The sequence below is a fragment of the Lycium ferocissimum genome, unplaced genomic scaffold (genome assembly GCF_029784015.1).
Source record: "Lycium ferocissimum isolate CSIRO_LF1 unplaced genomic scaffold, AGI_CSIRO_Lferr_CH_V1 ctg518, whole genome shotgun sequence".
Lineage (NCBI taxonomy): Eukaryota > Viridiplantae > Streptophyta > Magnoliopsida > Solanales > Solanaceae > Lycium > Lycium ferocissimum.
In genome coordinates, this window is record NW_026725896.1 from 244165 (window position 1) to 266292 (window position 22128).

At 37.9% G+C, this 22128-nt stretch overlaps 3 protein-coding genes across 5 annotated transcripts; 1 reads left to right on the forward strand and 2 right to left on the reverse strand.

Moving 5' to 3' along the window:
* Positions 1 to 270: 270 nt before the first annotated feature.
* Positions 271 to 3607, forward strand: LOC132044763 (putative pentatricopeptide repeat-containing protein At3g15930). Of its 2 annotated transcripts, none has more exons than XM_059435273.1 (3): positions 271 to 2583; positions 3170 to 3250; positions 3470 to 3607. In XM_059435273.1, the coding sequence occupies exons 1-2, from the start codon at positions 525 to 527 to the stop codon at positions 3172 to 3174; spliced, it is 2064 nt and encodes a 687-aa protein (XP_059291256.1). In that variant the 5' UTR covers positions 271 to 524; the 3' UTR covers positions 3175 to 3250; positions 3470 to 3607. The 2 variants fall into 2 exon arrangements, with proteins under 2 accessions (XP_059291256.1, XP_059291257.1); XM_059435274.1 differs by having other exon boundaries at positions 271 to 2385.
* A 461-nt stretch (positions 3608 to 4068) lies between these two features.
* On the reverse strand, positions 4069 to 10997 carry LOC132044764 (putative cyclic nucleotide-gated ion channel 8). 2 transcript variants are annotated; one of them, XM_059435276.1, is made up of 8 exons: positions 10830 to 10997; positions 10176 to 10304; positions 8380 to 8962; positions 7598 to 7810; positions 6529 to 6833; positions 5912 to 6023; positions 5513 to 5749; positions 4069 to 5415 (listed from the first exon to the last, which is right to left on the reverse strand). In XM_059435276.1, the coding sequence occupies exons 2-8, from the start codon at positions 10229 to 10231 to the stop codon at positions 4840 to 4842; spliced, it is 2082 nt and encodes a 693-aa protein (XP_059291259.1). In that variant the 5' UTR covers positions 10232 to 10304; positions 10830 to 10997; the 3' UTR covers positions 4069 to 4839. The 2 variants fall into 2 exon arrangements, with proteins under 2 accessions (XP_059291259.1, XP_059291258.1); XM_059435275.1 differs by having other exon boundaries at positions 10176 to 10309.
* An 8237-nt stretch (positions 10998 to 19234) lies between these two features.
* LOC132044761 (probable N-acetyltransferase HLS1) lies at positions 19235 to 21920 on the reverse strand. Its single transcript, XM_059435266.1, has 3 exons — positions 21369 to 21920; positions 21053 to 21201; positions 19235 to 20306 (listed from the first exon to the last, which is right to left on the reverse strand). Exons 1-3 carry the CDS (start codon positions 21603 to 21605, stop codon positions 19460 to 19462), a joined length of 1233 nt encoding a protein of 410 aa, XP_059291249.1. The 5' UTR covers positions 21606 to 21920; the 3' UTR covers positions 19235 to 19459.
* Positions 21921 to 22128: the final 208 nt, after the last annotated feature.

Consider the following 22128-nt stretch of genomic DNA (forward strand, 5'->3'; position numbering starts at 1 on the left):
ATCAAGAGTGGCTTTTTTAGGCTAATTATTATTGCATGAGTGATTTTACTCTCTGATTGAACGCACCTTTTTTTCCCTTCTCTACTTTCATCGACTGAAAACTCTACTCTCTTTTTTTCATTTTGCTACCGTAGTTACTGAAAAGAAAAAGAGTTCTAAAATCTAGGTGCAGCTTTTATAGGCAGTTTGATTTCAAAAAGTTCAACATAAGATTGAATGCATAAGTGACTACACATTAGATGACCGAAATATCAATTTCAGTTTTATGTGTTACCCCCCAGTACAAGTTATAACTGAACTATGGTTCAAATGCTATATTTGTCTTAAAATTTCAATTACTCAAAACGGTCACAATTCATACACATGAACTTCAAATCCGACATCTACATATAAAACATCCTATTTAGGACACCAATTCACCTTCATTGAACACGGTAAAAATTTACTCACTCTTTTTACCTTGGCAGTTCTGGTGCAGAAATGCCACTGCTAAGTTCCTTTTCTTAATCTTAGATTATCAGCAAATGGTAATCTCAAGCCCTCTCAGGTTACTCTCCAACTTAACAAATACTTTCAATTTAGCTTTCCACAAAAAAGTTTTCTTGATAGCTTCACTATGCCCAAACAAAGTTTTGCAGATAGCTCATATTCACTTGTCTCCAGAAATCTGTTTACCCCTGCACAGTCTCATAGAAAGGTGCAAATCCATGGACCAAATTAAGCAGATTCACTCAGTAATAATCCAAAAAGGCCTTACTTTTGATCCCATGCTTTGCTCCAAAATTATAGCTTTTTGTTCTGCTAATGAATCAGGTGATATGAAATATGCTCGTTATGTGTTTGACATAATGCATGAACCAGGAGTCTTTGTTTGGAATACAATGATCAAAGGCTATTCAAGGGAAAATAGTCCCCAAAATGCAGTGTCAATTTACAGAGAGATGTTAAATAACAATGTGCAACCGGATAATTATACGTTCCCCTTCTTGCTCAAGGGTTTTACTTGTGAAGTATCGTTAAAGCTTGGGAAAAGTTTGCATGCTCATATATGTAAATTCGGGGTTGAGTTAAATGAGTTTGTTCAACATGCTTTGATTCATATGTACTGTTTGTGTGGGCTAGTTGATATGGCTCGTGGGGTATTTAATTTGAGTGCTAAAAGTGATATACTTATTTGGAATGCTATGATTTCTGGATACAACAGGTCCAAGCGATTCGGAGAGTCAAGAAAACTTTTTTATGAAATGGAGGAGAAGCAATTGCAGCCTACTTCGGTGACTCTTGTCTCAGTTATATCAGCTCTCTCACAGCTTAAGGATTTAGAGACTGGCAACCGAGTTCATCAGTATGTTAAGGAATTTAAGGTACAGTCTAATTTGGTATTGGACAATGCTTTAATTGACCTGTATGCGGGTTCTGGAAAGATGGATGTTGCACTTGACCTATTTCAGAGCATGAAGCATAAAGATGTTATATCACGGACCACCATTGTCAAAGGTTTCGTTAGCATTGGACAAGTTGATGTGGCTTGGAAATATTTTGATCAAATGCCAGAGAGGGATTCCATTTCTTGGACAGCAATGATTGATGGATATGTCAAAGAAAACCGATTTAAAGATGTTTTAATGCTCTTTCGCGAAATGCAAGCAGCAAAAATACGACCAGATGAGTTCACTATGGTTAGCATCCTTACCACCTGTGCACATCTCGGGGCTCTTGAACTTGGAGAGTGGATCAAAGCTTACATTGACAAGCACAAGATTAAGGTTGATATACATCTGGGTAATGCTGTCATAGACATGTATTTTAAGTGTGGGAATGTGGAAAAAGCATTGATGATGTTTTCTCAAATGCCTTGTAGGGACAAATTCACGTGGACGGCCATGATTATTGGTCTTGCAACTAATGGGCATGAGAGAGAAGCTCTTGATATGTTTTTTGAGATGTTGAGAGCTTCAGAAACACCTGATGACGTGACTTATATTGGTGTTCTTAGTGCTTGTACTCATATGGGAATGGTAGACGGAGGTAAAAGATTTTTTGCTAGTATGACTTCCGAACACGGGATTCGACCTAATGTTATACATTATGGCTGTATGGTTGATCTTCTTGGTCGATCAGGGCGCTTGGAGGAAGCTTATGAGGTTGTAAAGAATATGCCGATGAAGCCAAATTCAATTGTTTGGGGAGCTCTTCTTGGTGCTTGCAGAATTCACAAGGATGTTCAAATGGCTGAAATTGCAGCTCAACAACTTCTTCAGCTAGAGCCTGGAAATGGGGCTGTCTATGTTCTCTTGTGTAATATATATGCAGCTTGCAAAAAATGGGAAAACTTGCGGGAAACAAGAAGAATAATGACGGATCATGGAATCAAGAAGACGCCAGGTTGTAGTCTGATAGAGATGCATGGAATTGTTCATGAATTTGTTGCAGGGGATCAGTCTCATCCTCAATCTGAAAACATATATTTGAAGTTGGCTGAGTTGATTGAAGAATTAAAGTTTGCAGGCTATATTCCTGATACTTCAGAGGTTGCTCTTGACATAGGAGAAGAGGAGAAAGAGAACTCCCTTAATCGACACAGTGAGAAGTTGGCGATTGCATTTGCTCTAATCAATTCTGAACCTGGATCCACTATTAGAATAGTGAAAAACCTTAGAATATGTGCAGATTGCCACCATGTAGCAAAATTAATATCGAGACTTTACAATAGAAAACTAATTATTAGAGACAGGACCCGGTTCCACCATTTTTTACAAGGCTCATGTTCTTGTAAAGATTATTGGTGATCTTTACACACAAGGATATTGTTGCAGGAGCCTAAATTACTTTAACCATTATATTTATTTTGTAATTATTAATCCATGAAACAATTATTAGGCAAGTAAGAGGTTTGATTGGGTACATTTTTTCCACAAGGCTTCATACGTCACTATTATTCATAATTCCATTTCATAGGATTAATAGTAGTTTTGGTTCCTCAATTATTGGTAAATTTCAATTTCGGTCCTTGTGATATCTGACTAAGAACATTTTAACCTTTAATTAATTGAAGTGTGCAGTTTTGATTACTCTGTCCGTGAATATTCACAAATTTACCATCATTATTAATTGTTCCTCCGCTTAACTACCTATATGGTTGCTAAGCAGCTGTTATTCGTTATGTCAGACTAAGGAAGAACTATTGTGAGTTGTAGGACTTCAGGAGGAGAAAGGAAGTTCACTTGAATTTCTCAGAAGAGGCTACAAGGTCACCTCCTTAGTAGTTTACTACTTTTTTTAACAGTCTGCTTGTATATCATCTGTTTAGCCCCATTATTCAAATGACATACTGTTTGAAGAAGTATTAAATAGGTCAATCTCTCCTATTGAGTCACTTCTCATTGCTTATGTCTAAGAGTCTACTAAACAGAAGTAGAGAGATTCAAATTGACTGCTAATCTAATACTACCTTTTTCCCTTGCTGCAGACTGCAACTTGGTGGGAAGAAGATGTTGATTTAGAAGCATCCTCTGCATGGCGTAGTTGAACAGCAGAACTGAGTTACACAAAAAGTTGCTTATAAAAAGAAGAGGACGGCGATGGAAGCTTACAAATCAATACCCGCATGGTGGAGAAATTAGGTACTGAATTACCCAACTCGTTGAATCAACATGTTTTTTAATATAATTCTTCCCCCAGCCTTTAAAGAGAAAAAAGTTCCATTCATTGTGATTTTAAGTTCCTATCTGTATGTTTTTTCATTCATTATTTATAATTGTGCTACCCGCAAGGGTGACTCAGTTGGTTGAGCATGGGACTTCCATAATGGAGGTCTCGGGTTCGAAACCCCCTGCCTACGACAACAGGAATTTGCCTTCTGGGTTGAGCTTGTCGCACGGGGCTTGCCTGGCTGGTTATCTCTCCTGTGTGGTTTGCGGGCTGTGTAAGCGGGGTTTACCCTTTGCGCACCCGAAAGGTAGCGGCTGCGGGTTCCCTTGTAATCAAAGAAATAATTTATAATTGTGTTACCGGCAAAATGAAGGTTATGTTGACATGTTACTTAAGGCTCTTAGTTTGGAGCCCTTCTGTATAAATTCTGATGCTTTGCTGTAATCTAAAATTCTAAATGATGCAGAATCAACAATAAACTTGACGTTCAAGTTTTGTGCTTTTCCCTGGGCTGCATAAAACAAAACTTCTTGTTTGATATTTGATGCTCATTTTGGAAAGCATAAGTCTAAACTTCAAATTTATGTCACTCTGAATTTGTTTTGGGAAAGTGGTCTTTTTCTTTTTCCCGTTAAGTTTTAATTTCATGGAGAATATTGTTCTGTTTGATCCATTAAAAATGGAGAATACTCTCAGTTTTAGACCATAAAATGGTTTCAGATCATTTCTGCAAAGACAACCCTTGCAATTAGGAAGGATGGAAAGTTAGTTACTATAGATATCTGATACAGATAGTCTACTTATTGTGTACATCGAGCGAGCATAAACATTTCTAGTGCTATATATACACGGTGCATCATGAATGAAATTACAATTGCCTTTTCCATGGGGAATATATTTACATTCCCGTTTGGACTAGAAAATAATATACTTTTGTTGTATTAACTGTTTTTTACAAAATTTAGACACATTGAATATACAAAGCTACATCTCTTATAACAATCCAAAAACAACTCTCATATTCAAAATTCAAACACTCAAAACAAAAAGCGTTTCTTCACTTAGTCTGGATTATGGACACTAAAGCCAGGCTAAAAAGCCTCTAGAACTCGAGTTCTGAAGCCTGTGAACTCCATACATAGGAGTAGCAGCAAAAATGGATTTTTTAACCTAATATATTATTTAGGTTTAAGTACGTGGTCGCTGCAACATTGGAGTGAACTCAGTTTCTCCATCATCGTTCTCATTAAAGCCGTCCTCTTCCATTTCTTCATTGTAACGAAGTTCTGCAACTTTCCTCCTCATATGCCGGCGCCATGCAGCTTGTATAAAGCTGGCAGCCCATGTTCTCCATTGCTGCGAGTAAAACCTAAAAGTGTGTTGTACCTGTCGACTCTGCAACCGCCTAAACTGTGATGCAATGTACTTCACTTCTTCTGCCTCTAAGGCAAATGCCTCTACTTCTGTCAAAGCCTTGACTGTCCTAGTGGATGGTGGCAAGTTTGAACCAGATTTTGGATCCAATGCCCATGTTAGCAGTTCTTCACCACAGAAGTCATTTTCTTTCAGGATACCTCTGTTGAAGAACCCACTTCTCCCACCATCAGTTGTTACACTTTCTAGGCGACCACGAATTATAAACATCATTTCACCAACCGGATCTCCTTCTCTAACTATGTAGGTATTTTCTGTGCATAAACTTGGTTTCAATCGCTCACAGATAGCATCAAGCATCCTCTCATCCATGTTCTCAAACAAGGGCACCTGCAAAATATCAAATTTCACATTAAGGTTTCAACATATAAAATGTTCTCCACATCATGCCCAAAAATGTGATCTCGGGTTCTCAACAAGTACTTACCCTTCTGACCAAATTCAGACAGAGATGCCGCTTAATATCCCTCCTAAGGTCTTTGGGCAGATTTTGCACCAAACTCTCTTCATCTACTCCTCTGGTTTCCACCCATTTGTACTGATCGTAACGTCGAACTCTCTCCCTTAGTTCAGGAGGAAGTACTCTGTGATGCATCCACTGCTCTGAGTCACGCCTTTTGACCCTCATCTCCTCAAGCCGTACCGTCAGGGACTGAAGATAGGTCTGTAGGGTACACGAAATTCTCCAAAGTTTCAAGCATTATTATAATGTATGGACTTGCATATTTCTCTAATCCAAAAGTAATACCAGTATGTTCAAGAATTTATATGTTCCTGGAGTTTATATTTCTCCAGGACCGAAAAAAGGCCTCTTTAATCTACGCACCTGCATATTTCCGATGAGAAGAGCAAATAGTAGGAGTCCGGAAATGGCCAATATTATTGAAAAGACATTTTCCAGTGTATACGTACTTGTTTCAAGCCCCTGACCAAGTGTGCTGTAAAAAATGAAATATCGAACTAGTTAAGCCTCACGTGGGCATTGAAGGGTGATTTTCTGAGTCTGATGAACACCAACATGTACAGTGAAAATCATGATTCCAAGAACAATGATAAAACCCTATTCTAAGACAAATTTTCAATCAAAAAAAGCAACGGAATATCATTTTGTCTGAATTATAGACAGCACACTTTCACAGACGCTTCTTGCCTTTTAACCATTTGATTTTCATGAATTGATATTTAATCACACAACACTATGCCACTCAAGGGAATAATAGTAGACTAAGAAAACAAACTTTGATGACAGATGACACCTTGTTAATTATCAAATTTTTACCTTCTGTTGTACTAGGAGTCGACAGTTTGTGTTTCAATGTGGAGTAACATAATTTTCATACGGGAATTGTGAACATCTTTGAGGCAGAAAAATGTTGACTAAAAGTGTGAAGAGGAAAGGAAATGAACAATATAATTAGAGGCATCATATAGGTGAAGTTTTACCTCAAATTCTGCAAGCCCCACCATAAACAAAAACAGTATTTGACAACGAAATCCTCAGTGTCAAGAACACCAGTTGTTACAGCTCTTGCATATATTCCATACTTAAACTTCTCCTCCTCAGCACAATTTTCGTCAAGAACACTCTTACCAATATCTTGCCATTCTGTCAAATTAAAGTTTCCTTGATCACGTGAACAATACAGATAAGATATTTGTTCCTTGCACTGGTCATTGTCTCTACATGCTTGATTCCAACATGTATCTTTGCGTTCGACAGATAACAGGTACCAGAAGGCCCCAAATATCTGCATATCATAACAACAAACTTTAAGCATTTACGGGTTCTTGAAAGCTGGCCTTCTCATCATGTTTGAGACTTATTTGTTATTTAACTGGAGATAACTTAGCTTCTCCTAGTACCATAATAATCAAATACTAATAACTGATGAATCTTAGTTAACAGTTCAGGTTAAAATGAAAACAAAGCATACTGAAAGGAAAAGGAAACAAAAGGATTCGGTCTGCCCATTGAAGTGGGGGTGAAATAGGTAGGAGTGATGTCCAAATCGTAATGCAGTGTCCCGAATGATGGCCCTTAATAAATGTGTCTTATGAGTTGCATTAAAGTAGTATTCCAAGGCACAAAGCTATTTGGACTATGAAATCTAGAAAAAAGATATATTGTGAATGATCATTTTTCAGATGCCCCTTACAACTGTTGCAGAATTTTCATACTCTAGACGAAGGGCCATAAAAGAGCAGAGTGGAAAGTCAACTACCAGTAATGGGTCTTTTAATAAGAATTTTGACAAAAAACTAAGCACTAAATGCTAAAATGATTCCTTTAGAATATGATAGCGTGATGTTTTATCTTGCTACTATATACATTCTTATCATATGTAATGATTGGTCACTTTATGTCGAACCTTATCAGGCGAAAGAACTCACAGTAAATTGTAGCAATAACTAGTAATTCTTGCCCTAGAAGGAAAAATACAAAGAGAAATTTGCAAAAGCACTTAAAAAGTACTTTATATTCAATAACGACCAGAATTGAGAAGTCACTTACATGACTAGCCAGCACAAACCACAACAGATAATATGCAGCACCAGCCCAAGCAGTTTCTGCAAACACCCCTGCAGTCTTTTTCAAATCCGAACTTAAAGGAACAAATCGCAAAAATCTAGGAATATATTGGAGGAGGATGATGATCTCTAATGCTGTCTTTGTCTCCAATACATCTGAACCTTTTGATCCACGAAGATATGTCCCTACTACAATCTGAAGAAGAAAAATGCACCAGAAGGCATAAGTCAAGCAAATACCACTTATGGAGAAAGAAACAATGGTAAAAATAAAGTTGAAGCTTCCTTTTAAGGAAATCAAGATGTCTTTGTTCTTTTTTTGAAAATGGTAATGTAAAAAGATGTCTTTGTTCTTGATTATAATAAGATAAAGAAAAACAACGGGAACTGGTCTTGTGTGATGATTTTAGAAACATGGCAGTAGCATTCAAACTAAGAACCAAAAGGTGCATGGAGAAGAATAGATATTATCTGTTTACTGTGGCTGCCAGAACTTATATGCATATGTCCCCCTCTAACTTTATGTGTCTGTGTGTCGATTGCTGGAATAAAAGGTGCATAGAAAAAAATAGGTATTTATTGTATATTGCTGTTACAACTACTAATAGAGGTTGTATGCATATGTGCCTCACTATCTGCATGGTGTATGTGTCTGTGAGAGAGGGAGGGAGGGAGAGAGAGAGAGAGATCCAAAGAGAAAACAGTATATACAAAAGGTTGCTGAATGTTCACGAGTTGTTAGACAGTCAGAGGTATAGTAGGAACCTGCGGTAAAGGAAGAACGGAAAGAAGATCCACTATAAAATAACGCTGGACATATCTGGTTGCTATTTGTTTGGGATCTATTACAAGTTCGCCTCGCCCAAATACACGGGAAGAGGGAGCAATATAAGCCGTTCGAAATTGGAGAACCATGCGGATAAGGTAAAAGACATCAATTGCTGTCCGCATATACATTACTATGTTTGCTAAACTTTCATCTATGTGGAGACACTTCCCTTCACTCTGAAAGACCGGAAGGTAGAGAAATAGAGGATCAATAGATACTCCAAAAATACATGATATGACCAATAGCCTATTCCAGAACAGGAGAGACTTGTCTTGGGGATCAAATATCCTTCTATCTGATACTCTGAGATCTTCTGGAAAAACTGCTCGGGTAACTCCAGATTTCAGTGTTCGGCCAAATGTCACTAGTCCCTCAGATCCTCTTTTTACTCCTAGTTTTATTGACTTGGATGGGTTGTTTGGACGCCCACCAGTATTCATTCCCTCTATATTAAAGCCATACTTTGTCCTTCCAGCCATATCGGACTTAAATGATAAGTCTGAGTTAGCGTCCTCCAACCTGCAAGAAACAAAAAGGAAAACTTTTTGTGACTTATAATAGGCAACTAGTTCATTTCAGGAATTTAAGGGTGTAGAGGCTGTCCCAAAAATTGCAACCATATGCATCAGTATATTACTGATAAGACAATTGAAGTGATAATACTGCACCCATTAATTACTTAACATTCCGCGACACAATCAAATGTTCAGTATGCAATATATGTTTAAAGACACGAAAAGCATAATGATGTAGCTATTCACTTGCACCATTTATGAAATGATACATGAAACTAGGATACAAGCAAATACTATGGATTAAAGAGGTTTTAATTTGAGCAACAGGTGTTACCAATTTGGAGTCAGTCATCTTTTTATTCATTGTAAATTTGCTAAGCAATGCTGAGAGATTATCCTGAATTTGTGTGTTGTTTGGGTAATGCCTTCAGATGTTTAGAGTTTACTGGAGAGCTGGAATGGGCAGAAGATAGCAAAACCTCAGAAGCAGATGTGGAGGACCGTCCCTTTGTGCATCTTCTGGACTATTTGGAAAGAAAGGAATAGTGTTGTTCTGATGATAGAATGAATCACATCTCTAAAGTCATGAATCTTTTTCTTCACAATCTGTTCTTTTGTGTAAGAAAAGCTTAGTAGAGAATACGGATTTTTTGGACTCACTTAGGAATATACATCTGGAGTCTATTGTAGGGGCTGTCTGATTTTGTTGTACTTTTACATACGTTCTTGTAACCTTTACTAATAATATTTTTACCTTACCAAAAAAATGGACTAAAAAGGAGTCAAAATTTCCCGAAATGACATTGATCGTGTAGCAGCTCATCCGCAGTACAGCTGAAGCTTATGAGAAACTAGAATATCTACATTCAATGAAAGTGATGAAGGAGAATGGGAGACTGCAACTGGAAGAGGAGATTTGTTCACAATTATATGCGGTGGAAAATGAACTTGATCACCAAATTTGGGTTTCAAGCACTTGGAAATCAAGGATAATGATCTCAGAAGTTCTTTTTGGGACAGAGAGGTGTTACGGGTTCCCACGACAAGAGATATTAAGCAATGGTGGAGCTAGGATTTTTGCCGGAGATTCAAAATAGAAATAGTACTATAGACTTCGTAGAAAGACACCAAGGAGATAAGACTGAACAGAGAAGAAATATCTAATATGGGGATACACAGTACAGATAGGGAAAGAACTGCTTGAATTAAAGGCATACCTTACAAACTTTTCTTTCTGTCCTCCAATAAGCTGCGATTTGTAATTACCAAACATTGTGTTAAATCGCTGGAGGATTTCATCAAAACATCAGGCATTGATATGGCCACATCAAATACGTATGTTCTAACTGCACTTTAATTTGAGACAAATTAAATAAGGTGTCAGTAGATTATACTTGTCATTGTGACGCAAGCAACAACCTGTAAATAAACTTCCATAACATTAATTTTTCCAAAAAAAATGAAACAGAACACCTAGAAATTTCAGAATTCTCTCTGTGTGTTTTTTTTTTCCGACTCCAAAACATTGACTAAAAGGGAATTTGAGGAGGAAGAAACAGATAGCTAGATAATTACTACTTAATTGGAACGACAAATAGTCTGAAAGCTCATTATGCATGCATGCATGCGTAACAGGACAACATTAAAAAAAATTCAATAAAATAGTACAATTTCTTAAAATTTGATGTTTTCTAAGGCATTTTGTACGACAATATCTGTTTGTGTACGAAAAGTGGAGGAACAGAAAAAAGAACCTTAATTTAATTTCTCCCTCTGAAATAAGAAAAAACGATCATCACCAGATTGAAGCGAAAACAAAAAAGAAAAGAAACAAATGAAACTTGAGAGAGAAGGCGAAAAATGAAACTTACTTGAACGTTAATTAATCTTGACGATTCTAATCTACGAACTGAAATTAAATGCCAGAGAATTGGCAAAGAAGAGCTTTTTTGGGAGGGATGAGGAAAGTGAAAAGGAGAAAGGAGAGGGAGGGAAAAAAAGGGAATAACTTTTTCCGGTATACCAAATAAGGAAGAAACTTTGAAGGAATTTTAGTATAACGAATTATATGGGACAACAGTTACAACGTTCGGCATTTTCTTCTTGTTGTTTCTTCCACGTAGTTAACGAGAAAATAGGGATGGTTAAAAGAAAAGTAACAAAAAGACAACAATAATAATAAAATTAACATAGATATACCAAAAAAGAGTTACATTATCAAATCACTCAAAAAATATATTTATACACGTAATTCTACTTATTAAAAATTGGATTTAACATAAGAGGTAAAGGAGATCCTATACACTGCAAGAAAAAAAAAACAGCAATTAGCGATGACCAGATTTCATCACTAAATCAGTTTAGCAATGGATATGCATCCGTCACAAATATGCTCGTAACTAACCACCCAGCACGAAAACGAATCCAACGACAGAAAAATCTAATATAGTGTGTACATATAGGTTAATCTGATATAGTTTGTGCATTGACCTATAATATTTTACATTATCAGGTTATGTTGACCTACAACAATATGTAACTCTTCACATTAAGACTGATATTATGACATTGAAAATACACTAATTATTAACATGCTATAGTAGGTCCAGTGGCGGATCTAGGATTTTAACTCAAGGGGTTCGAAAAAAAATAACAAAAGCTAAATATAAAAAATAACGTTATTTATTGGAATCAAACCTATAACACTAGAGACAAGTTTGAACACCCTGGACAGCTTGAGCTAACTTTTTACATTTATTCAGGGTGTTCAAAAGCTAATATATATACATAAACACAAAAAATCTACACTATATATACACTGTAAATTTTTGCTAAGGATGTTCGGGTCGTTTGACTCTGCATCTACCCCAGAGTAGGTCAACTTAACCTGTTAGTGTAATTTTTATTTTTATAGAGATTGACTTGTAATGACCATGTAAATGATATGACTATCAATGAATACTAAAATGTAATAGCAGATTAATTATTATTTTATTATGTTGCCAACTAATGCTTATTATATAGAGACTGAGTTGTAGTTACTTTGTAATTAATTTGATTATGTCAGTATATTTTTACGTCGTTAATGCATAAAACATAAATTCCAAGTAATCATGAGATTAAGCTTAATTACATATACCGTAGCAATTTATAATCAGTAACTTATAGCTAATTGAAGTATTCCCCCGGGGGGAATAATAGGAACAGAAAAAAAGATGGTTCTCTATTTAATTTAACATGACATTTTACTATTTTAGCACTGAAGCCTCAAGGGAGAACTTTTTTTCCTATCTCTAAAAAGGAATATTTATCAAGAATAATTTGATTTATAAGGACTTCGTGCTGAATTTCATCCGAATCAGATTTGATTTAGTTTGTGCTTAAAAATCCAAAGATACGTACCACTACGCACTTAACTGAAACATTACACGTTCAACCCCCATATGATGTCAATTGACACATTTGATGCCACTCATGTTCTGTGTCTTGATTTCTTACTATATTTGAATTTTCTTTTAAGGGGAGGATAACATATACTATATCATAACTAATTTTTCCTAATCCTAGAATATAGAATATAAATCTACAATAGTTGGTGATCTAGAAACAACAAGCTCCTATAAGCTGAGACTCTCTTTTTCTCACTTAATTAGTAGCGTTTACAAGTAGTTTTATGTAGTTAAATTTTAAGGAATAAAATTTGTAAGATAGTATTAGCTCGCCGCTTGTTTCACCTCTTTAAAGGTAAATATTATGAGACCATTCTTTCGATATTTTTATATGCTTTTTGTTATCTTTCGACTGGTTAAATTAATTATTCATCTCTAGTACTCATGAATGTAAATCTAATTATCCAAATTAACCATGTAACTTGTATCTTCTTTTTAAATGTATGCAAGCGCGATGGATTCGACAACAACAAGCTAGCTTCATCTAAGCCTGTCAAGTGGGCCGGGCAGGCTGGGTAAACCCTGCCCACCAGCAGCCCGACACAGACCCAACTAAGAGGGGTAAGGGGCTCCGAATTTATAGAGATATAAGTCATCACAATATTGACATTTAACATGTTCCTCATTTACTTGCTCAAAATGCATCCACACCGCACTTGAAGGTGATGATCCAACTCGAGGAGAAGGTGGAGGTGGAGCATTATCCACGGAAGTTGAAAGTAGAAATGTACACTAGTTGAATAGCAAAATTAGATAAAGAGAGAATTGTGGAAGAATTGTGTGAAAATGAAGAAGAATGGAGGGGTATTTTTAATTGGAAATATGATCAAAGTGTAATTTATTCATAAATTTAGGGGTTCAAATAAAATTGGCAACGACTAATTTTTTAAATTTACAACGGCTGGTTTTTTGAATTGACAACGACTAAACTTTTTTTTAGTTTAGCAATTTTATCATTAGATGTAAATGTTAGTTTTATTATTATTTGTAAATTTAAATGTCTATTTTAGTATTAGAATTTAAAAATAAAAATAAAAAACGGCCCGATTAACCCGCGGTGTACCCCTGTCCGGGTAGGGGCCGGGTCGGACACCCTTTTTGTCACGACCCAAACCGAAGAGTCGTGATGAGTGTCTGACCTCTAGCGGCCAAACACCCCTATACTCACATCTAAATCTTACTGAACATCAAGGGCCCACAAGTGACTCAAACTGATCTCATACTGCCTCATAAATAGATAACATCATGAATTCTGTACAACCTGTATATACATAAACGTCTTTGAAAGAACAGTGCAAGCCAGCTAGGCTGCGGAAACATAATGATGCCGCACAATGATGGTCCGTCGACCATGTCGACGACCCGTCGACAATGACTAATGTCTGCAGATTTCCTCAGATTCAGCTCAAATCGCGTCGATTTGATTCGTTCAACTTCTAATCCTGTAAATTGCCAGGAATACCTGTTGGTACCTTTGTACATGGGGTAAGACACTTTTTACCTCCAAACTCGGGCTCGGATCTCTATTCCAAAGGCATACCCGACTAGGAAACCATAGGTTCTCCTACGATGAAAACGAGAGGTGTAACATTCTCCCCCCTTAGGAACATTCGTCCTCGAATGTTCAAACAATCATGGTGGGCTATAAAAAATTTGGCAGAGTTTCCCCTGTAAGTATACCCATCCAACCCGCACACAGCAATTCAAAATCGCACACAGGGCCACATACTACAACATACAATACCATGGCCTCACACGACCAATCACGATAACTGAAAATGAAATAATACCTGGGGGAGATGATGCCTCAGACTGAACCTCCTATATTGCTGGAAACAAATGCGGGTACTTAATCTTCATTGCTTCTTCTGCTTCCCAAGTCACTTCCTTAACATTTTTATTCTTCCACAAAACTTTCACAGAAGCTACATCCTTGGTTCGCAGCCGACGGACCTGTCTGTCTAATATAGCCACTGGAACCTCTTCGTATGATAATTTCTCGGTCACCTGGATATCATCTACTGGTACAACTCTTGAAGGATCTCCGATGCATTTACGAAGCATAGACACATGAAATACCGGATGTACAAACTCCAACTTAGAAGGCAATTCTAGCTCATATGCCACCTTACCCACAGTACGAATGATCTTATATGGCCCAATTTATCGGGGGCCCAACTTACCCTTCTTACCAAACCTCATCACTCCTTTCATAGGGGAAATTTTTAGGAAAACCCAATCATCTACCTCAAACTCTAACTTGCGTCGCCGATTATCCGTGTAGGATTTCTGTTGACTCTGAGCTGTTAGCAACCTTTCCTGAATGACTTTCACCTTGTCAATTGCTTGCTGAATTAAGTCTGGGCCTACCAACTAATTTTCCCCGACATCAAACCATTCTATGGGCGATCTACATCTCCGCCCATATAAGGCCTCATACGGAGCCATCTGAATACTGGAATGGTAACTGTTATTACATGCAAACTCGATAAGAGGCAAAAGATCATCCCAACTGCCTTGAAAACCAAATACACAAGCTCTCAACATATCTTCAAGTGTCCGTATAGTACGCTCCGCTTGTCCATTTGTCTGCGGATGAAACGTGGTACTAAGACTCACCTGAGTCCCCAATCCATTCTGAAAAGACTTTCAGAAATTAGCTGTGAATTGTGTTCCCCTATCTGAGATAATGGTTGTAGGAACACCGTGAAGTCGTACAATTTCTTTAAGATAGAGCTTCGCATAATCTTCAGCTGTATACGTACTTCTGTCATGACCCAAACCGATGAGTCGTGACGAGTGTCTGACCTCTAGCGGCCAAACACCCCTATACTCACATCTGAATCTTACTGAACATTAAGGGCCCACAAGTGACTCAAACTGATCTCATACTGCCTCATAAATAGATAACATCATGAACTCTATATAACCTGTATATACATAAACGTCTTTGAAAGAACAGTGCAAGCCGGCTAGAGCGCTACATATATCTTGTACACAAAATAATAGAAGCCGACAAGGCTACATCATCTGACTAATACATACAACTGTCTACAGATCTCTATTGGAATAAAGCTGTAGAAAGGACGGGACAGGGCCCCGTCATACCCATATACATATACATCTTAGGAGGAGACTGATAGTATACCCGTAACAACATCAGGAGACGTCTCACGATCCTGCCTACCGGCCAATGCATATACGCGGTGCTGAGGACCGCTCGAGCTGGATGCTCCACTCCTCCCTCTACCCCGTCCTGCTGGTGTCTGGAAAGCTTGCCCTGAAGGGCGTACTGCAGAAGAAGAACCAGCCATAGACCCCGTAGGCTGAACCATACCTGTACCAACCCTCATCGGGCACTCCCTCATCCTGTGGCCTGACTGACCACAAGCATAGCAACCATCCAATCCCAATCGACACTGCCCAGCGTGTAGCCTACCACACTGAGTACACCGGGGCAAGGGTGGCCTCACCGGCCTCGACTCGAGTGCATGCGAGAGCCTGATACTCTAGAACTCTGGCCCTCTCCGGAATAAGAAGACCAATCAAACCTCGGACCTGAAAACCGCGGAGGTGCGCTCCTTACCAAATGGAATGGATATCGGGGATACTGCTGTCTCTGTTCTTCTCTAGACTCACCCCCGGTATCTAAAGATCTGGCCCTCTTGCCATGGCCCCGGTCACGGTCACGTTCTGTCCTCCGCTGACGCTTGCGGTCCTCTAAATTCTACGCATACGCCTGTATACGAGAGATATCCATGCCCGGCTGTAATGCGGCAGTCGTACAAGCATCTATCAAATGTGGCCCTAGACCGCACCACAAAATGATGAACTCTGTTCTTCATCTCAACCACCATAGCTGGGGCATACCTAGTCATAGAATCAAAATACACACAATACTCCTGAACACTCATACTGCCCTGCTCAATACGTAAAAACCTGTCTGCTCAGGCTCGTCGGACCTCTGGTGGTAAATAATGGCGAATAAAAGGATCTGAAAACTCTCGCCAAACCGCTGGAGGGGCATTCTCTCCCCTAGACAGCTCCCAAGTCTGATACCACTGTACTGCAATATCACGAAGTCTATACGAAGCCAACTCTACAGACTCGACCTCATCTACATGCATAACCCTCAAGGTCCTCTGCATACCATCAATGAAATCCCGAGGATCCATATTTTGCTTTATGACCGACAACTCTAGAGGACCTAACCCAAGGAAGGTTTTAACCCTCGAACTACCAGCCCTGTCTGCCTGGTCAACACCAACTCCCTGCCGCTGAGCTTGGGCGGCTACTAATTTGGTCAATAACTATACAGCATCCCGCACCTCCTGGCCCGGTACATCCGGCCGAGAACCGAGGGCAGGTGCTAGGGGCGAGGTATGCGATGTCTCGCACGCCCCTTACTCGAATCTCATCCCGAGCTCTCGTAGCCGCCGAGTACGGCTAGTGGCCTCATCTGCCGCTCTCTTGCCCTTCTGGGCAGCTGTAGCTTTCTTGCCGAGCATCGCTGAAATCAGAACAAATCATCAGAAAGCGAACGCTTAACGCATGACTCTATTGCACGATCTAAGAGAGAAAGAATGACATCATCCTAAATGTCTTGTAGCCTCTTGTTTATAAGTGTGGTTCACAACACGCCCATAAAGAAGACTCTACTAAACACAGTCTGTAGACAACCTTAGGACGGAACTGCTCTGATACCACTTCTGTCACGACCCAAACCGATGAGTCGTGACGAATGTCTGACCTCTAGCGGCCAACCACCCCTATACTCACATCTGAATCTTACTAAACATCAAGGGCCCACAAGTGACTCGAACTGATCTCATACTGCCTCATAAATAGATAACATGATGAACTCTGTACAACCTGTATATACATAAACGTGTTGAAAGAACAGTGTAAGCCAGCTAGGCTGCGAAAACATAACGACGTCGCACAACGACGGTCCGTCGACCATGTCGACAACCCGTCGACAATGACTGGTGTCTGCAGATTTCCTCAGATTCAGCTCAGATCGCGTCGATTTGATTCGTTCAACTTCTAATCCTGTAAATTGCCAGGAATACCTGCTGGTACCTTTGTCCACGGGGTAAGACACTTTCTACCTCCAAACTCGGGCTCGAGTCTCTATTCCAAAGGCATACTCGACTAGGAAACCATAGGTTCTCCTATGACGAAAACGAGAGGTGTAACACTTTTCCCTCCCCCAAGCCCGACCCCTTAACTACGGCCCGGCCAAGCCCCGAACTGGCCCCCCGTGTGTCCACGTTTAAATGGCCCGACCCGTCCCGTCCTGTCCTGTCCCACTTGACGGGCTTATAGCTTCATCTCAAATTCAGTTCCACATATAAAACATTGTATAAAAAGACTTGCGAAATGACAAATATATATATTCGTCATGTAGTGTGTCGCGTTGAATTACATAATTCTGAGTATATGAGGTAGTATATATTTATAAAGGAACTAGTAAGAATAGCAACTGATATAAATCACAATTAAAGAATTAATTACATATTTCATATAAGACCACATATAATATATATATGATGCGTGTATATGTATAAAGTTTCAGGTTTTATGCACGGGTTGAATTTATATGATCACTTAATCCTCACTTTATTATATTAAAGTTACTAAATTATTTCTTGTAACATAGAAATCACTCTTTTGCTCAAGTAGCATATAAATTATAAAGTCACCAAATTATTTTTTGTAACAAAAGAGTCATTCAATTACTATATATATCTAAGAAAGTCACTAAACAACTACTTATTTTTTTTAAAATCATTCAAAGTTTACCTAAGTAAATTTCTTTTACCGATTCTTCATACACTACCAGGTGTATAACTTGTATCGTATAACTTAGTATTTGTTAAGTATGTTGGTACAACGTGGTCCTCCGTCCTCATGATTCTCGATTAGTGCTAAATTAAAATCGATGCTTGAACAGTTGTTAAGCTACGAAGCCTTTTAGTTTCATGATTATATGCCATGATCAAAGCTCTAGAGCTAACGCGTGGCTAGATTCCACAAAAAATGCATGGTGATCACTCGATAACATTAGTATAAGTTTCTTCTTTAATCTTAGCGCCGTTGGGACTTTGCTCTTTAAGCGGAAAGCTTTAGAAATGCTCATCTCTTTTTCTTCCTCACATTATTATTTATTTATACAATGCAAATGGAGAGGGGACCATAAACACCTTTCCTGCATACGACACATTAGTGATTCCATATTATTCTTTTTTTCTATATCGACCATATTCCCATTCTTTTAGTCGAGAACTTAAACCATAAGATGAATATATAAGAAAGGGTTTCACTTTGATCCCTTTTATTAGTGAATTCTGATTTTAGTACTTGTGCTAAGCATGAAATCTTTAATTAATTGACATGTGTAGTTTTGGTCCATTTATATAGGAAATATGGGATATTTAGATTATTCTAGAACTACATTACTCTCAACTATGAAGTAAGTAACAACATATATTTAATATAACACATGAATAATTAAACAGTTTAATAGTGGATAATAATTCATTTTGATTTGTGAAGATTCACAAAGTAGAAGGATTAAGAAAATGCAGATTCCAATTAGTTAGAGGGTTTAAATGCGTTCAATTATATGTCACAAAGGTCAAATTTAGAATTTATCGATGGTTAAAAGAGCATTTTCCCCTTAAAAAATCTTCTTTATATTTACATTTAATTTTCGTTTCAATTTATGTAGAGTAGTTTGACTAGACACAAGAGAGATAGACTTTTCAAATTTACGGTCTAATTGGACATGCCATGAGATTTCAGTGACTATAAAAACATTCCATTAAGGATAAAATAGAAAGATTAAAATCAAATTATTTCTAAATATAAAAAACTACATCCTTTTTAGCTTGGACTAATAAGAAAATAGACTCACATAAAACATGAGGAGTCATTGGATTGGTTAAAATTGGATAGAATCATTCCTCTCTTTTCTTTTAATCTTTCTTTTTTAGTTTGGGTTGGAATATACAATTGCTGAGCCTATCCAAAACTCCATGCAAACCTAATTAGAAGTCACGCGGATCAACGAAAATGACTGATGAAGAAGAAACTCGAGACTCCACCCAATCATCCGGGGATTCACCGATTTCAAGTTTCTTCATGCACCACAAATCTCCCCATGAAAACTTGTTCCATCGCGGGATTGTCTCTCCAACAGGATCATCAAGCCCAACTTCAGACACCAACAAGCGACAGTCTCTATCATTTCTCCCCATGTTGTACGCAAAATTGCAAAGCGATTTCATGAGCCTGGGACCGTCTTTGCCTTCCATGTGAATTCCATACAACAAATAAAACCCAAACGTCTTAAAAATATTAGGGATAGAAGGCACCCTTAGCCATGGCATCCACGAGTCCAAAACCCTAGTCCCTAGGCAACAAGCATATTTTAGCGGTGATATGCCTCTCACTTGTAGCTTGTAAACATCTTTAGTATTCCAAACACTTAGTATAGCAAAAGTTGATGGAAAAGATCCACTTTTAGGGTCCCAATTGAGGAGGGTTTTCTTTGGTACGGCCATGAAAGTACCAAAACTAAGCTTGTTGTCTAGGATGTGGTTTATGTCTTTGGGGAAAAACTCCGAGTTTGCGAAAATACGTCGATAGAATGACTCAGAGAGTTGTGGTGAAACTCGAACGATGGCAATGTCGGATGCTATTGACTTGTTATGAGCGTGAAGTGGCTGTACTAGTACCGATGGAGTGCGAAATTTTACATAATTGCATTTGGATGTGAATAATTTGATAGAAGCTTCGTTGTTGCTGTCCGTGGCCATATAAGCGTATTTTGCTCCATTGTTTCTGCTCCATTCTTCTAATTTCTCAACTAGTTTTGTTCCAATGCCAAGCCTCCTAAAGTTGAAAATAACAGCAAAAATAATTAATACAGATTGAATTGTTAGAGAAGTGATGAAATGATGTTAAGAGGAAGACTTTGTATAGTTAATTAAAGTCGTCTAAAAGCTTTTAAAATATGGTAAAAAGTAGGAGACAATTTTTTGTATTGTTCTAGTCATTTCGGGAGTCGCCCATTGATGGTTGTAAAGTTAAAATAAAGGTGCTTTCAAACATACTGTGAATTAAAGAATATGTTCTGATAATGACATAATTCCCTATAAACTACTGTTACAAGAGCATCATTTTGCGTAGCTTATGAACTTAATTGGATAGTTGGATAGCATATCCTTTGTCTTTGTGTTTTCGCATTTGGGTGTGGAACCTTATGATTTTTAGTATAGATTCTAATATTCTAACGATATTTATGGTCCTAACAAAAATTATTTTGAGTGACCTGATAGTGTAAACATTACTTTAAACTTTACAATGAAGATGTATATAACCAGAGGCGTATCTAGCCTACAAGGTAGGGGTTCAACCCCAAATTTTCGACGCGGAGCCTAAATTTATGTGTAAAAAATTATTAAAATTGCAATAAATAGTAGATATAAACCCCTAACTTTAAAAATATAATGGGTTCAATGCTAAAAATCTTAAGATTGAACTCATTAAATTTAAATTCTGGATCCGCCTCTGTATATAAGTTAAAACTCTTTGTAGAGTACATGAAGATGGTAATGAAATAGTTCCAAAAATGGTACCTGTGATGAGATGAAACCCGCAGGCCAAGAATATAAGCAATTTTTATATAAACTGGACATGGAGTGGAGCCTTTGTTTCCTCTAGTCACAGTCTTTATACAGCCTCTAACTATCCCAACAATTTCTCTATCTTCTTCACACTCAGCTACCTGCTCAATATCATCAACAGAAATGGCCATGAACTTTTGCATGCGTTATATATATGCAAAGGAAAAAAGGGTGGCTACTAAAATTATCAAAGATTCAATTAGTAATCCCTCATACTCGTACTCTGCATAAAGACACATAAATTGAAACGGAAGGAGTAATTACTTACCAGCATGACATGTAAGGGGAGATTGCGAATACGACTAATGGGGTCACCCATGAGGTCAGTGAACAACGATGGCTGCCCTCGTTGTCCGAAATCACACTGTCCCTCCAACTCTTCCACAGCCAACTTGTCTCTTTCTTCATCGTATTGTCTCACTATCACTACTGTTTTCTTATTATCTTGAGGCATATGATAATTATCATAAGCTGCCAAATTCTCAGCTGAAAGTTTAAGCGACATTCACCTGTATACTCTATGACAATAAAGCTCAATAGAGTGGGGAATGTTGATACTCTCTACCGATTGAGCTAATCTTGATCTTCTATCACCCCATATTTATACCTGGAGCTTGTACTATACTTTGGTCCTTTATTTCATGTTAATATAAAAGATGTGGACCTGCTGATGACATGGCACCATAGCCGGTTTTGGAGGACCTTTTTTCTTCTCTATTGATGTTAATAAATTCTGAGTACTTTAATTTCTTGGATTAATTAACAGTTGATTCATACAAAAAAAAGTTTTTATATATAGAAAGACCAATATTCTTAATGCCAAAGGTAAAGAGGTGCATGTATCTACTAGCTAATACTACTTTATTATCCAATTGATGGAGTTTGTTAATGTTAAGTTGGATGGTGTTCCAATAATTGTTGCTACATGAGACTGTCATCTTGTGTTTGATGATGGTTGCAATGAATATTTTATAGTCCCACATTAGTGGTGAGATGGATATTGGACAATCCTCAACTCTTAAGATAGT

Bases quoted from the DNA above. Each gene is read 5' to 3' on its own strand.
- LOC132044763 (XM_059435273.1), top strand. From the start codon at position 525: ATGGTAATCTCAAGCCCTCTCAGGTTACTCTCCAACTTAACAAATACT.
- LOC132044764 (XM_059435276.1), bottom strand. From the start codon at position 10,231: ATGTTTGGTAATTACAAATCGCAGCTTATTGGAGGACAGAAAGAAAAG. The intron at 6,834-7,597 runs GTAAGTGACTTC...TATGATATGCAG, and splicing joins GGTTTGTGCTGGCTAGTCAT to ATATTTGGGGCCTTCTGGTA. The intron at 5,750-5,911 runs GTGCGTAGATTA...TGTACCCTACAG, and splicing joins TTCTCATCGGAAATATGCAG to ACCTATCTTCAGTCCCTGAC.
- LOC132044761 (XM_059435266.1), bottom strand. From the start codon at position 21,605: ATGTCGCTTAAACTTTCAGCTGAGAATTTGGCAGCTTATGATAATTAT. The intron at 21,202-21,368 runs GTAAGTAATTAC...GATATTGAGCAG, and splicing joins TCCCCTTACATGTCATGCTG to GTAGCTGAGTGTGAAGAAGA. The intron at 20,307-21,052 runs GTACCATTTTTG...TTTCAACTTTAG, and splicing joins CGGGTTTCATCTCATCACAG to GAGGCTTGGCATTGGAACAA.